Here is a 16,159-nt window from a genome sequence, read left to right as displayed (position 1 = left end):
CCCTTTCTTCCAAGGGCACTGTTAAAGACCACTGACCTGGTTTGTGTTCATTTACATCCACCCTGTATGTATGAAACCTGCCTCTTCGCACCTTTGCAAAGTGACCCTTCCCCCCACCTCATCGCAGACCTCACTGTCCGGGCCTCCTCAGGGTGTGCTGAGCAGGCTGTAATCTGACCCCGCATGGGCCCCCAGCACTGCCCTGCTCTGAAACCAGAGCCAGCAGGGGATCACTCCTCTGCCCTACCCAACCGTCACTCTTGCCAGGAAGGGGCTACCTGGGAATGGCCATTCGCAGCGGCCTGTGGGGACTAGAAAGCCCTTCTCTGCAGCAGGGTTAGGGAGTCAGGCGGACCCAGCCTTGGCTTTCTGTTAGGAAGGGCGCTGCAATGCAGGTGTCTCCCTTTCTACCTCAGTACAAATGCCAGACCTTTATGGCAGCTCCTGGGCCAAAGTTTGGAACCGTGAGTGATGGCAGTTCACACCTGCCACCGGCTGGCTAAGTGTACAGCCTCATGTGTTTGTTTCTTTAAAAAGAAAATGCCCAGGGGCCATGGGAGTACTTTGCAGCTTTACTTTTCTTCCCGCCTTGATGTCACGTCATCAGCAGCCTCAGTCCACTAGGTCCAACCCAAACCTGAACCCCTTTCCCTCCGAGGAGTGCTCTGGCCCTGCTTGGCCCGCAGACCTTCCTCCACATCACAGCTTTCTGGTTCCTCTGTGGAGCCTCCCCGGCCCTTCCCGTGCCTGGCACAGTGGCTTCCAGTGGGATCCTCTGTGGGATCTCTTCACGTTATGTTCCCAGCATGTGCCAAGTGCTTTCTGCACTGGATCTTGTGCTCTGTGGGGACAGGGACTGTGGCTTACTTATTCCTCTCTAGCTCTGGGTTTGGGACCAGGTCAGTACAGAATAGGTCCTTAATGTACATGTGTGTTGTGTGGATGCACGGCTGAATTTCCAGGTGTAGTTCTAGGCATTAGTCCTTCTTCCCAGCCACAGACTGGGGAGCTCACTGTCACGGCCAGCGTCATTGTGACACTTTCTGCAGTCCTCATGTCTGCCTGACCTCTCCTCGGATGTGGACCACATGTGTCTACACCGTGTAGACACCCTGAATTCTGTGTGCCCAGCCTTCATGGATCCAGCTTTTACAACCTTGAGGCTCTTTAGGGATGTACTAGTCTTAAATCTTTGTACATGGCAGCAGCAGTTCTTCGCAGCCAGGTCTTCCCTCTGCATCCCCAAGAGACAAGACCCTTTTTTTTTTTTTTTTTTTTTTTTTTGAGACGGAGTCTCGCTCTGTCGCCCAGGCTGGAGTGCAGTGGCCAGATCTCCGCTCACTGCAAGCTCCGCCTCCCGGGTTCGCGCAATTCTCCTGCCTCAGCCTCCCGAGCAGCTGGGACTGCAGGCGCCCGCCACCTCGCCCGGCTTATTTTTTTGTATTTTTAGTAGAGACGGCGTTTCACCGTGTTAGCCAGGATGGTCTCGATCTCCTGACCTCGTGATCCACCCGTCTCGGCCTCCCAAAGTGCTGGGATTACAGGCTTGAGCCACCGCGCCCGGCCGAGACAAGACCCTTTGCACCTTAGAGTCTGCTGGGCAGATCTTGGCCTGAGGCAGAGGCCCTGGGGTTTCTGTAAGATGTCTGGGAGCACTGGTGGGTCCTGAGAGTTCACAGAGCCTCTCAGACCTCTCATCTTACGTGTTCTTCCCCACATCCGTGGGTGGGGCACTAACTCCATCTGACAGATGAGCGGCAGAACCTCAGGTGAAGGCTTTTGCTGCAAAACAATAAATAAAAATGTCGCCTTGCCCAGGCACTATTCCATGCCTCATGGACAGGATCTCATCCAGTCATTAGTGATGCAATGATGTGAGCACGATTGTTAGCTAGTTTTTGATAGGGAAGCTGAGCTCGGAGAGGTGAAGTGACTTGTCCAAGGTCCCACAACAACTAGTACATGGTAGGGCCAGACCTCAGACCCCCGCACAGGATGCCTGGCTCAGGGCTTGCCCGGCAGTGTCCTGCAGCTTCAGGGGGCTGGTGCCTCAGAGGTGCCTGGGTGCCTGGGCCACACTCATTTGTTGACCCTGTACCTCTGCTGCCTTTCTTATCAAATGTTTTGGGGGAAGTGCTCCCCCCAGCTGGGAGGAGCGCCTCAGTGAAGGGAGTACTGTGATATGGGACAGGTGGTGAGGCAGGGTGGCGTTGTCCCTTGAGCAAGTCACAGAGGTTCTCAGAGCCACCTCCAGATGCTGAAGTGGACGAGGCATCACCTATTCTTTGCAGTTGAGGAAAAATTAATAGCTTTGTGCACCCACTGGGGCCCCAGGACTTCTTCCTCAGGGATCTTGTGAGGCTGGAGTCAGCTCCTGGAAGAATCGCTCACCCCGATGAGAAGCCAGGTGGGGACTCTCCACACCCAGGATGAGGCCGGGCCTGGGCCCATCACAGAACAGTTTCTCTGGTTCTTGTCACATCCTGGGGTCATGGTGGTGTGGGTGTTTGGTTACTATGCTACAAATGAGGAAACTGAGGCATGGGGCAGCATTCAAAGGCCCAGGCCATATAGCAGGAACTATCGGAGCTACTCAAGAGCCCAGGCCACCTGTCTCCCAAGGCTCTGACTCTTCTTGGCCACCCTGGAGACCATCTGGATTAAACGGGGCTGCTTCCACCAGTCTATCCTGGGAGAGTGGCTGGGCGTGGTCGGGAGGCCCAGGGTCAATGGGGCCGTTTTGTAGACCCCTTTTGGGCCCCATCTCCATTCTCGGCTGAGGGCTTCTAAATATTAACATCTTGGATTATTTTTCAGATTATTCTGGAAAACTATGCATACCCTGGGGTTCTTCTGATTGGCACTGACTCCCACACCCCCAATGGTGGCGGCCTGGGGGGCATCTGCATTGGAGTTGGGGGTGCCGATGCTGTGGATGTCATGGCTGGGATCCCCTGGGAGCTGAAGTGTCCCAAGGTGAGGGTGGGGAGGGACTCATTCTGGGCTGGATTCGGGGCGGTGGTTGGTGGGGATGAACAGGAGACGATGGGACCCAGGAGGAAAAAGGGAACAAGTCAAACTCGAATCTTCTGGGAGGAAGGCAGAGACCAGTAAGCAGCAATGGGAATGGCATCGGGCCCATCCTGACTTTGTGGCTGGCACAGGCACACAGGGCCTCTGACAGCCGCCTCACCCCCTCCTGTCCAGGTGATTGGCGTGAAGCTGACAGGCTCCCTCTCTGGTTGGACCTCACCCAAAGATGTGATCCTGAAGGTGGCAGGCATCCTCACGGTGAAAGGTGGCACAGGTGCAATCGTGGAATACCACGGGCCTGGTGTAGACTCCATCTCCTGCACTGGTGAGGAAGGCGGCCAGGCGACGTGGCCCCTACCCTGTGCTGGGCCTCATGGGTCCCCAGTTGGGAGTAGAAGCAATGAATGGCTTTCCCTTGAGAATCTGTCTCTTCCGTCTGGGGACTTGGAATAGACAGAGGTAGAAGGAAAATTGGAGACAGCATTAGAGATTGTCTAGTCCACACCCTCATTAAACAGATGAAGAGACTGAGACCCCGTCAAGGCTGCCAGTAACTTCCTGTGGCCACACACAGTTAGGAACCAAGTCAGCTTCTGCGACTGGGCCCAGGCCATAGCACTAGGCCACCTTGGGTGATCTAGACGAATCCAGAGAGGACAGAGGCAGTGGTGGGAATGGGCAGAGCCAGGGCTTCATTCATGAAGCAGCTGCAGGCCCACATTCTCCCTTGGCTGAAGTTTGAGCCTCACACACCTCCCTTGGATTAGAGATTGGTGCCTGTCAGCCTCCAAGTCCAGGTGGGAGCCGGCTGCTCCCTGCCTGTCAGTCCTGGTGACCTGGCCTCGATGCCTGGCCCTCAGAAATCCGGGGAGACTTGCAACAGTCCAGACTTCCCAGCTGCCTGCCTGGGCTCCCTGGCAGCCCTGCAGAACTCTGGTTCCCCTGCAGTGATGGGCTCGCTCCCGCCACGGGACTGCTCAGCCGGGAAGTTGGTAACAGGCCCCTACCTCCGTCCTAATGGCTCCTGAGGCAGGGGGCCTGGTAGCAGCTGGGGTACCTGTGAGCCCCACCAGTTCTGTGACGCTTTGTGGTCCAGACAGTGTGTATCATTTCAGTTTTGTTTTTGTTTTTGTTTTTTGGGACGGAGTCTCACTCTGTCGCCCAGGCTGGAATGCAGTGGTACAATCTCGGCTCACTGCAATCTCTACCTCCCGGGTTCAAGCGATTCTCTAGTCTCAGCCTCCTGAGTAGCTGGGATTACAGGCGTGTACCATGATGCTCAGCTAATTTTTTTGTATTGTTTTGTTTTGTTTTGAGCCGGAGTCTTGCTGTGTCACCAGGCTGGAGTGCAGTGGCGCGATCTCGGCTCACTGCAACCTCCGCCTCCCAGGTTCAAGCGATTCTCCTGCCTCAGCCTCCGAAGTAGCTGGGACTACAGGTGCATGCCGCCACACCCTGCTAATTTTTGTATTTTTAGTAGAGACGGGGTTTCACCATGTTGGCTAGGATGGTCTCGATCTCTTGACCTCGTGATCTGCCCACCTTGGCCTCCCAAAGTGCTGGGATTACAGATGTGAGCCACCGCGCCCAGCCTGTTTTTTTTTGTTGTTGTTGTTGTTTTTTGTTTTTTGTTTTTAGAAGAGACGGGGTTTCACCATGTTGGCCAGGCTGGTCTCAAACTCCTGACCTCAGGTGATCCGTCCGCCTCGGCCTCCATCACTGGAAAACTTGAGACACAGAAAAATGTCTCCAGCATGGTGTGGCTGAAGGAGGGCGGGCCACCAGGCAGACAGACCGAGACCCGAATGCCAGCATCTTCCTTTATGTGCTTTATGGCATGACCTTGAATCTCTCTGAGCCAGTTCCTCCCCTGCCAAAAAGAATAGCAACTGGGCAGTGTCTGGCCAGGTCAGCCTTCAGTACGTGGTGTCTGTTTGGTCTCTTGAGCGACAGGCCCCAAACTTGTAGCTCAGTGTGTGGGGGCTGAATCTTCACCTGAGTCCTCTTCACTCTGCCCAGCAGCCGTCCTGAGCTGGGGCCCTGAGCTCTGGTCCCCATGGCCTCCCCTCACTGGCCCAGGTTTTTACCCAGGGCCTCAAGGAATGAGTCGGCCCGCTATCACCACATCTCTCTCAGTGGGGAGAAGTGATGCAGCTCCCTGGTGTGAAGATGCAGGTGGCCGTGTAGCAGGTGCATGGGACCGTGGCCTGACCACCAGCCAATGCCCAGAGCTCTTTTGCTCCACAGGCATGGCGACAATCTGTAACATGGGCGCAGAAATTGGGGCCACCACTTCCGTGTTCCCTTACAACCACCGGATGAAGAAGTACCTGAGCAAGACTGGCCGGGCAGGTGAGCTGGCGGGGGCAGGCCCGTGTGGGTGGGACAGTCATATGCCTGCTCCTCCCCAAGACAGAGCTATGCCTTTCCCTGTAGGGCAGGGGCCCTTAACCCAGTGTCTCCAGACAGGCGTCTGAGGCTCTGAGAAAGCCCTGAAGAGGTGCAATATGTTTCTGAGTGTCTGGAGCTCTCTCCAGCTTCTAAAGGGCCTGGTGTCTGAGTTGAGTTCAAGATAGCCCCACCTCAGGATGGGAATTTCATTTTCCCTGGAAGGTGGCTGAATGCCCGCCCTTCTCGGGCTGGTCTCTGCTGTCCACTACAGGAAGCTCCGGAAATGACAGGGATCTCTTCTGTTGATAATTCCTGACCTAACGGGAACATCTGGAAGGAGAACCACCTTCCCAGCCTCCCCTGACAACTTCCTGAGGCTCTAGCTTGGCTTCTTTGGAGCTCAGAGGGCACTGGCACCTGTGAAGGGTGGTGCGTGGGGGGAGTGAACGAGGAGCCAGAGACCAGGGCCCATGGGGAGAGCCGTAAGCACGTGGAATCCTTGGAAGGCCCTTCCCTTTCCTTAATGAGTGACTGCTTCTTCAAAATCCAGCTCTTCACTTCTAGGACACCCTCCCCGGCTCTGAACCTTCGCTGGTGCTCCTCCTCTGTGTCACCGTGTCCCTGACAGCTCCTGCACTAGGGTGTGAGCTCTGTAAGGGCAGGGACAGCAGCCTTGCTTTCTTCATTGGCCTAGTCAGCGCCCAGGGCCTGGTGTGTGGCAGGTGTTCAGGTGGGTGGTGAGTGAACGCTCAAGAACAGTTTCTGTTTCACGTGCTCCATCCCCGTCCCTTGTTGATTTCAGACATTGCCAATCTAGCTGATGAATTCAAGGATCACCTGGTGCCTGACCCTGGCTGCCATTATGACCAACTAATTGAAGTTAACCTCAGTGAGGTGAGGAGACAATTGGGTTCAAGAAGTTTCTTAGAGTAGGGGGGAGCAGGGCGGGTCCTGCCTAAATACTGAGGGCCGGGCGGTGGTTCACACCTGTAATCCCAGCACTTTGGGAGGCCAAGGCACGTGGGTCAGTTGAGGTCAGCAGTTCCAGAACAGCCTGTCCAACATGGTGAAACCCTGTCTCTACTAAAAAAAAAAAAAAAATACAAAAATTAGCTGGGCGTAGTGCCATGTGCCTGTAATCCCAGCTATTCAGGAGGCTGAGGCAGGAGAATCACTTGAACCTGGGACACAGAGGTTGCAGTCAGCTGAGATCGCACCACTGCACTCCAGCCTGGGTGACAGAGCGACACTGTCTCAAAAAAAAAAAAAAAAGCAAGTCACCTCAGTGACTCGTGGGTCCCTGGGTGCCCAGTGTTCCTCCAAACTGCTTCCTGAAGCAGGCTGGGGTGAGGGGTGGGGAGGGGGAGACACAGCCACGGGGAGAGCAGAGCTAGTTCTGGCTGCTGAACCAGAAGCGAATGTCAGTTGGCCACCAGCTCAGCTTTAGCAGAAGCCAAGGTTTCACCCTGAAGGGTTTTTGTTATCTGAGTTCAGAGGCACCCTGAGGCCCACAGATCAGAGCACGTGTTTGCAGAGCCAGAGGAAGGGCAGGCCGGAGGATCCCGTCTGCAGGAGTTCACACCTCGGCTCTGCCACTTAAGTTTCGTGGCCTTGGTCACACATGTGGCCTCTGTGGGCCCCTTGCCCCATCACATGTGGAACCTGCAACAGTCGTGAGGATTGAATGAATTCACGTAACTAACACTGATGGAGGTTTACTGCATGCTGGGCACACAGCTGAGTGCCTCGCATTTACTGATGATTATGACATGTAAAGCATCTGGCCTTAAGTCCGTTTTTGTCATAAGATTTCAAAAGCGGCCAGGCAAGGTGACTCACGCCTGTAATCCCAGCACTTTGGGAGGCCGAGGTGTGTGGATCACGAGGTCAGGAGATTGAGACCCTCCTGGCAAACACGATGAAACCCTGTCTCTACTGAAAAAAATACAAAAAAAATTAGCCAGGTGTGCTGGGAGGCACCTGTAATCCCAGCTACTCGGGACGCTGAGGCAGGAGAATGGTGTAAACCCAGGAGGTAGAGGCTGCAGTGAGCCGAGATCGCGCCACTGCACTCCAGCCTGGGCGACAGAGTGAGACTCCGTCTCAAAAAAAAAAAGATTCCAAAAGCAACATTGAATGGGAGATAATGAACTTAGGAAGACGACAGCCTTGATTCATTCCATTCCTCTGCTGTCTCCTAGCTGTGTGACCTCGAGCACAGCATGTCACTTCTGAGCTTCAGGTCCTTTATCTGCAGAGCAGAGCTGAGCCCAGCCTTGCAGGGCTGGAGGGAGCCCAGGAACGAGTGTGTGCAGACCCAACTGCTCAGGTCTTCCCTGTGATGAGGTTTCAGTCAAGAGAAAGTCGTTGGCCTCTCTGTGGGGACGTGGTGAAGCAGTGAAAGAGGCTGGCCCTGCTTCAAGCTTTCTTCCCTCCTCTCTTTTCCTTGCATGTTTGTTTCTTCAGCTGAAGCCACACATCAATGGGCCCTTCACCCCTGACCTGGCTCACCCTGTGGCAGAAGTGGGCAAGGTGGCAGAGAAGGAAGGATGGCCTCTGGACATCCGAGTGGGTGAGCACCTTCCACCCCATCTGTTTAGCAGGTCTCAGGGCCAGTGGCTCTGCCCAGAGCTGTAGACAATCACCTATGCCTACTGTGTGGCACTTGCTAAGGTGGGCAGTTTCTGAGATGGGTTTAGTATTGAGAAATTATTTTTTCAGCCAGGGGTAGTGGCTCATGCTTGAAATCCCAGCATTTCGGGAGGCCAAGGCAGGTGGATTACTTGAGTCTAGGAGTTCAAGACCAGCCTGGGCAACATGGAAAAACCCTGTCTCTTAAAAGAAAATGCAAAAATTGGCCGGGCACGGTGGCTCACACCTGTAATCCCAGCACTTTGGGAGGCCGAGGCGGGTGGAGCAAGAGGTCAGGAGATTGAGAGCATCCTGGCTAAAACACAGTGAAACCCCATCTCTACTAAAAATGCAAAAAATTAGCTGGGGGTGGTGGCACATGCCTGTAGTCCCAGCCACTCGGGAGGCTGAAGCAGGAGAATCGCTTGAACCCGGGAGGCAGAATTTGCAATGAGCCGAGATCGTACCACTGCATTCCAGCCTGGGCAACAGAGCGAAACTCCGTATAAAAAAAAAAAAAAGAAAGAAAGAAAGAAAATTGGCCCAGTGTGGAGTCGCATGCCTATAGTCCAAGGTACTCAGGAGGCAAAGGTGGGAGGATCACTTGAGTACTGAAGGTCCAGGCTGTAGTGAGCCGAGATGGTACCACTGCATTCCAGCCTGGGCAATAGAGCCAGACTCAAAACTCCAGACTCAGGCAACAGAGCCTGTCTCCAAAAAAAAAAGAAAAGAAAAGAAAAGTTACTTTTTTTGGCAGAAAAGAAAAATATGTTTATTGTAGAGAATATTCACAATCAAGAGGAATTTTTAAAACTCCTAATCTCAACCCCCAGCCAGGAGCAAGCTCTTAGGAGCTCTTGGAGAGGTGTGCTGTGTTTCTGTGTATTATGTGCATAGATTTCTCTGTTTTACATTTTACATCACCCTTGCTGCTTCATGTGACTTTTCATGCTTTACACATGCAGACACCCTGGCATGCCAGTCACTGGCATCTGCTGCTGCTGGGTACAGTGTGGCTGTGAAGCGCATGGAGCCTGGAGCCAGATGGCCTGGGCTTGAATCCTGGCTCTGCCACCTAATAGCTGAGTGACCCTGAGCAAACTTCTTCACTGTCAGTGTGTGGGTCCCCATGTGTAAAACAGGAGTCGTGATCGTACTGACACCTTGAAGGTGGTGTTGGGCCTATTGCTGCTATCACCAGTGAAAAAAATAAATAAAAAATACAGTTGTCGCTGGGCGCGGTGGCTCATGCCTGTAATCCCACCACTTTGGGAGGCCGAGGCAGGTGGATCATGACGTCAGGAAATCAAGACCATCCTGGCTAACACGGTGAAACCCCATCTCTACTAAAAATACAAAAAATTAGCCGGGCATGTTGGCGGGTGCCTGTAGTCCCAGCTGCTGGGGAGGCTGAGGCAGGAGAATGGCGTGAACCCAGGAGGTGGAGCTTGCAGTGAGCCAACATCGCGCCACTGCACTCCAGCCTGGGCGACAGAGCGAGACTCCCGTCTCAAGGAAAAAAAAAAAAAAGGGAAAGTAAATTACTGAGTTAATAAAAGAAACTATCCTGGCTGGTTGCATTGGCTTTCCCCTGTAATCCCAACACTTTTTGGTGGTGGTGGTTTTTTTTTTTTTTGAGACAGAGTCTTGCTCTGTCACCCAGGCTGGAGTACAGGTGGTGTGATCTCGGCTCACTGCAGCCTCTGCCTCCCAGGTTTAAGCAATCCTCCTGCCTCAGCCTTTCGTGTAGCTGAGATTACAGGTGCCTGCCACCACTCCTGGCTAATTTTTGTATTTTTAGTAGAGATGGGGTTTCACCATGTTGGCCAGGCTAGTCTGGAACTCCTGACCTGAAGTGATCCACCTGCCTTGGCCTCTCAAAGTTCTGGGATTACAGGCATGAGCCATTGCACCTGGCCAATCCCAACATTTTGAGAGGCTGAGGCAGGAGGATCATTTGATCCCAGGAGTTCAAGACGAGCCGTGGCAACATGGTTGAGACTTCGTCTCTACAAAAAAAAATATTTTAATTAGCCAGGTGTGGTGTTACTCACCTGTGGGTCCCAGCTACTCAGGAGATTGAGGCAGGAGGAGTTGCTTGAGCCCCAGGAGTTAGAGACTGCAGTAAGTAAGCCGTGACTGCGCCCTTGCACTCCAGCCTGGGTGACAGAGCAAGACCCTGTCTCCAAAAAAAAAAAAAGAAAGAAACTGTACACACAATGCGATGTTACTCAGTTTTTATAGACTTTAAAAAGAACTCTTATCGCCCTAATTATAAAACAATCTTTAAAACCCAGAAAATACTAGAAAGTATAAAAGAAGAAAATTAGCATCTCCTATCAGCACCAGCCCATCAAGGATGGCTGTTCATATGTTCATATGAGCCCTCTGACGCGCCTACACATGTACATGATATTGCTGTAAAAGGGGTCATAGTACTAATGTGTTCAGTGTCATGGCCAATGACTGCAGTGTCTTTCTTCAAATCATGCCAAGTAATGAGTAGCCTGTCCTTTATTGCTGGGTATTTCGGTTGCTTCCAACTGGTCTCTGTTAAAAAGTCTCTGGCCCAGCCCAGATGGTGAACTCTTTTGGCCAAATCTGGATAATTTGAGGTCAGGTGGAGACCTCTGCTCACAGTCTCCTCCTGACCCTTAACCCCACCACCCACAATGCACCAGGTCTAATTGGTAGCTGCACCAATTCAAGCTATGAAGATATGGGGCGCTCAGCAGCTGTGGCCAAGCAGGCACTGGCCCATGGCCTCAAGTGCAAGTCCCAGTTCACCATCACTCCAGGTTCCGAGCAGATCCGCGCCACCATTGAGCGGGACGGCTATGTGAGTGCCCATATCCCCCTGCCTATCTCCCTGACTCCATGCTGAGTAATGCCTCCAGGTGGCACAAGCCCACAGGCGTGTTGGGCCGGGGCTGGTGCAGGTCCCAGTGGCTGCCCTGGGGTTCCAGTATAGCACTTCATCCTGCAGCCACCAAATCACCCCTTCCCATCAGACTCTTACCTGCCCTTGACATTCTGTCTTCCTCTTTCCCTGGCAGGCACAGATCTTGAGGGATCTGGGCGGCATTGTCCTGGCCAATGCTTGTGGCCCCTGCATTGGCCAGTGGGACAGGTAAGAGGCACATCTTTTGACAGGACAGCCCCTTGTGCACAGGGTATGGAGCCCCAGAAGTTGGAGGAGGAATTATTGGGATTGAGAGAAGAGATTCCAGCCAAGATCTATAGCTCCAGCCCATTAGAAACCTGTGGCAGACATGCCTGGAAAGTGGGGCTGGGTGAGGAAGAGCCTTGCAGAGGCACTGGGGGGCCACTTGGCTAAAGCCTGGGCTGGCAGGAGGAAGCCAGCGCGGCCTTACCCTAACGGACACAGCAGAAACTCTGATGGAGCCGTTTGAGAGGAGGCAGTGGCTCCAGGTCAGGAAACTCAGGCCTTGACCGAAGCCTTGCCTCTGCCTTACGTGTGGTTGCAGGCTGGGCCCAGCGATCCTGAGGTTCCTTTCTGCTCTGCGTGTGGCCCAGGGAGGAGGCAGCCCTGGCAGGGCATCTCCATTTTCCCTCGGTAGGAGCTAGGCTGGGCTGCGCTGCAGGAACCCAGCTTACCTGTTCTCGGCACAGGCCAGGTGACAAGGCCAGATATCCCTAACCCTGTTCCCTCTGACCTGGCAGGAAGGACATCAAGAAGGGGGAGAAGAACACAATCGTCACCTCCTACAACAGGAACTTCACGGGTCGCAATGACGCGAACCCCGAGACCCATGCCTTCGTCACATCCCCAGAGGTGAGATCGCCCAGCTGCGCATGAGCCTGGGACGGCCTCTGGGGGCTCCTGGCGGGTCAGAGGAGGAGGCAGGAGGAGATGGGGACTGGGGCCAGGGTTGACATCGCAGGGCAGGGGTCATCCAGGTGGAGCCAGGAGCCACAGGTCTTCCCAGCCCCAGGCGCATGCTTGGTGCTTCCTGCCTGGGGCTCCCTGGGTCGTGGGATTATGAGATATTTATTTAGTGGTTTGTGCTTATGAGCATGGAATTTGGAATCTCACTCACTGCCTAGGACACATCCCAGCCCTGCCTCTAACTCGCTGTATGAGCCTGGCCAAGTCACCTACCTTCTCTGTGTCCCCATAATCCTTGGGATTACCTGGGAAAGTGTGTGGGACACATGCAGTTTCCGACTCCAGGTGGGAGTTCCACAAACTCGAGGCCTTGCCATTGTTCCCGTGGCCAGAACCAGCCTTGCTCTTGGCGGTATTCGGCCCTGGCCGTGACTGGCACATGGCCAGGCTCTCTTGACTTGGTTGTTTACCTGCGTGTTCTACAAATACTTCTTGCTAAATGGATGGAAGAATGGCCCCTTCCATGTTTTTAGCGTCCTCCGCACTGAGGGGCTTTGCATCACAGCGGCACTTCTGCGCCAGGCGCCTGCTCCCTCCAGGACAGCTGTGAGGACAGAGGACAGCACTGCCGGCCTGGCCCTGCCGGGATGGGCGAGGCCGCACTGCCCTTGGCTTCCTGAGTCCTCTGCAGTCCCAAGGCCCTGTGGTCCCAAAGATCGTCCTGCAGCTCTGGCCTCTGAGGAACACAGGGGTCTGGGGAGAACATGGAAATTTCCTGGGTTCCTGTTTCAGTTTTGGTCTAGGCTTCTGGTGGGTGCAGGAGACAGGAGTGTCGACTGTTGCTGACCAACATACTGGCCACCTCCATTTCAGATTGTCACAGCCCTGGCCATTGCGGGAACCCTCAAGTTCAACCCCGAGACCGACTACCTGACAGGCACGGATGGCAAGAAGTTCAAGCTGGAGGCTCCGGATGCAGATGAGCTTCCCAAAGCGGTGAGCGCCCGTGCCCCCTGGGGGCTCTGCTGGTTGCTGTGTGGCCACAGCACTTCCTTCTCAACCTCACAGCACCTCCTGTGCAGGCAGGGAGGGCGCTGCTAGTGAGAAGGGAGCAGCTCTGTTCCCTGGGAAGGGAGGTGGGGCCCGGGGAAACTTGCCTTCTGAGAGTCCGTCCTTGTGGGAACTGAGGACTCACCACCCCACACATCCCCATCCCCTGCTGCAGGAGTTTGACCCAGGGCAGGACACCTACCAGCACCCCCCCAAGGACAGCAGCGGGCAGCACGTGGACGTGAGCCCCACCAGCCAGCGCCTGCAGCTCCTGGAGCCTTTTGACAAGTGGGATGGCAAGGACCTGGAGGACCTGCAGATCCTCATCAAGGTCAGCAGCACGGGGATGGCATGACAGCCCCATGCTGCCAGGGCCCCCCGTCCCCTGAGCATCAGGAAGGGCCATGAACCTGGAGGAAGTGAGCAGTCAAGTCGCAGGTGGGAGATGAAAGGGAGGTTTGGCTGCAGAGCAGAGAGGGTGTCGCAGTCCAGCGTTCCCCTTCTCTGTGGCCCTGAACTGGGCAGAGCTAGATCTGACCAGCCTCCATCTGGGGCCCTCAGCCATCCGGCAGCCGCTGATCAGAGCCACCTCCAGCGGGTGTGGACAGGTAAGTACAGCTTAGGCTGGGCTGGGACGGTGTGTGTGATTGCACAGCAGGCTCCACACCTGGCATGTCCACACAGGCTCTGGAAGCTATGGATGACTCCTGCCCCCACAGTTGCACACCCGTGGATATGGGATGGCCTGTGTTTGGCACCAACCAAAAACAAGCCTTTTTGGTGTGGCCAGAGGCCTCCAATCTGTGTCAGATATTAATTTATGCTGTTTATTAAGGGGTCTCCAGGCACCCCTATGACAGAAAAGACTAATCAGTCATCAGCCAGGACCCAGGCATGTCCCAGGCTCCTGTGTCCGGCATGAGGTCGGTGGCTGATCTTGCAGCCAAGGCCTGAAGGGTGAGCGAACATTGACCTGTCCCCACTTTGGGTGACCTGCCCCATAAGGGAGACTGAGCAGCCAGAGGCCTTTGAGAGGATGAGTGATGGGCTGGCCGGAGCCCATGTGGCCTGAGGGTGGAAGCACCAGGACCACAGAACACGTATCTAAAACCTTGCCTGCCTCTCACTCCTCTGTCACCCGTCCTGGGCCCCAGAGCCTGCTGCCTGCCTCTGGAGGGCTTGTCATCCACCCCTCCAGGGCCATGCCTTGACCTCTGTCCTCTCTACTCACCACCCAAGGTCAAAGGGAAGTGTACCACTGACCACATCTCGGCTGCTGGCCCCTGGCTGAAGTTCCGTGGGCACTTGGACAACATCTCCAACAACCTGCTCATTGGTGCCATCAACATTGAAAATGGCAAGGCCAACTCCGTGCGCAATGCCGTCACTCAGGAGTTTGGCCCCGTCCCTGACACTGCCCGCTACTACAAGGTGGGTCAGAGTTGATGGGGGTGGGCAGTGCCAGTCGCCACTCCTGAAGGGGCCCGGAAGGCAGGTGCAGGGAGGACATTAGGGGAATGGAAACTAGGAAGGAGGCCGGCTGAGCCCAGAGGGGACTGCTGTGGAAGGAAGGAGAGGCCTGCGGCCCCTCCCTGTGGCTGAGAGGGCATGAGGCCCAGGTCCGGTGGTACAGCCGGGTCCCTGCACCAGGAGGAGTTAGTGAGAGCAGCGCTCAGGAGATATCTGGCCCTAGACCAAGACGAGGAAGGGGGCCGGCTCGGGAAGTCAGAGGCCAACAGGCTCAGAGAGGGGGCTACATGGGGCCTCCCAGTGAGCAGGCAGAGAGGTCTGAGGCCAGTGCCAGGGTCTGAGGTGACTGGACTTGTTCTGCTTTGAGAAACGGACGGAACAAGTCCTGGCCCAGCTGGGTGAGGGGACTCTGGCACCCCCTGGTGGCTGGATGGAGCAGAGGGTGCTCCCAGGAAGGGGGCACCTTGAGCTTCACAGATGCATCTTGGGTGGGGCCCCGGAGGCCATCCCTGTCTCACCCCCACCTCCCTCCCCACACACTTGCCTCCCTGCCAAGCACCAATGGGTGGGTTCTGTCTTCTGTGCCACTGCAGACAGCCAGGCGCCTCCGTCCCCTCGGGGCCTCGTTTGGGTCTCATTCACCCAGGCTTCACTTGCCCTTAGGCAGCAGGTGAGGAAGGGCCCCTCCAGCCCCTTTACCGGGAGCCTCAAGATGCCCAGGCGCCAGGTGGGTGAGGCCAGGCAGGTGGGGAGTGCCTTGTAACCTCACCCCCGCTTGCCTGACAGAAACATGGCATCAGGTGGGTGGTGATCGGAGACGAGAACTACGGCGAGGGCTCGAGCCGGGAGCATGCAGCTCTGGAGCCCCGCCACCTTGGGGCCCGGGCCATCATCACCAAGAGCTTTGCCAGGATCCACGGTGAGCTGGAGTCTGCACCCAGGCCATCTTCATCCCATCCCTAGTGACCAAGGTCACTCGCCCTGCCCGTGGCTGAGTTGGGCCTGATTCTAGGCTATCTCCACTGCAGCCCACAGGCCCGTCAGCCTCTCGCCCCTTCTTAGGCTCATACAATGCACATCTGATGCTCAGCTTCCTGGCTTCCCGCAGGCCCTGCTTCCAGGCTTGTAGATCTGAGCCGCTGAGATCCAGGGCACATGCCAGAGGGTTCTTTTTGATCATGAATGTGCAGCAGGAAGGCCTCGCAGACCTCAGCACCAGCGCACACTTGCTTGGGGCGCCCCTAATGAAAGGGAGCAGACCAGGGCCCTGTAGTCAATGCCCGGGCATTGTCCCAGGCAGCAGGATTGGGGCAACTCCCAGAGCCCCAGATGGGTTCAGAAAATGAAGCTCTCCAGGCTGGTCAGGCCCCCTGATGACCGAATGCCACCTGCCTTCCAGAGACCAACCTGAAGAAACAGGGCCTGCTGCCCCTGACCTTCGCGGACCCAGCCGACTACAACAAGATTCACCCTGTGGACAAGCTGACCATTCAAGGCCTAAAGGACTTCACCCCTGGCAAGGTTAGGAGGCCGGATCCCCCTGAGGGGGTGGGGTGAGGGGCAGCCACCTTGTTTCCCCTCCTGCACTGGCCCCAGGGTAGCTTCTCCCAGGAGGCTTCATTCCAGCCGGAAAGACCCCCAGTTCTGCAGGTGGCCCCACAGAGAAAGGGAAGCGCCTTCCCAGAGTTGGGGGTTGGGGTCAGCCCAGGGCCCTCCCACCTCCTCAACCTCCCT

General features: G+C 55.6%; 1 protein-coding gene across 3 annotated transcripts in view; it reads left to right on the top strand.

Moving 5' to 3' along the window:
• ACO2 (aconitase 2) overlaps positions 1 to 16,159 on the top strand; it is a 60,345-nt gene that overhangs the window by 43,423 nt on the left and 763 nt on the right. For 2 of the 3 annotated variants that reach the window (XM_003905606.4, XM_009217385.4), the window contains exons 5-17: positions 2,818 to 2,976; positions 3,208 to 3,358; positions 5,281 to 5,385; positions 6,227 to 6,318; positions 7,891 to 7,996; positions 10,737 to 10,894; positions 11,112 to 11,185; positions 11,740 to 11,851; positions 12,779 to 12,901; positions 13,131 to 13,286; positions 14,195 to 14,386; positions 15,212 to 15,344; positions 15,825 to 15,946. In XM_003905606.4, the coding sequence (XP_003905655.1) occupies positions 2,818 to 2,976; positions 3,208 to 3,358; positions 5,281 to 5,385; positions 6,227 to 6,318; positions 7,891 to 7,996; positions 10,737 to 10,894; positions 11,112 to 11,185; positions 11,740 to 11,851; positions 12,779 to 12,901; positions 13,131 to 13,286; positions 14,195 to 14,386; positions 15,212 to 15,344; positions 15,825 to 15,946 (1,683 nt within the window). Of the gene's footprint in view, positions 1 to 2,817; positions 2,977 to 3,207; positions 3,359 to 5,280; positions 5,386 to 6,226; positions 6,319 to 7,890; positions 7,997 to 10,736; positions 10,895 to 11,111; positions 11,186 to 11,739; positions 11,852 to 12,778; positions 12,902 to 13,130; positions 13,287 to 14,194; positions 14,387 to 15,018; positions 15,115 to 15,211; positions 15,345 to 15,824; positions 15,947 to 16,159 lie in introns of those variants that run through there. The other variant, XM_021921601.1, reaches the window with a different exon arrangement.

This window comes from Papio anubis, chromosome 16, assembly GCF_008728515.1.
Source record: "Papio anubis isolate 15944 chromosome 16, Panubis1.0, whole genome shotgun sequence".
Classification (NCBI taxonomy): domain Eukaryota; kingdom Metazoa; phylum Chordata; class Mammalia; order Primates; family Cercopithecidae; genus Papio; species Papio anubis.
This window is presented reverse-complemented; position numbering and strand designations above follow the sequence as displayed.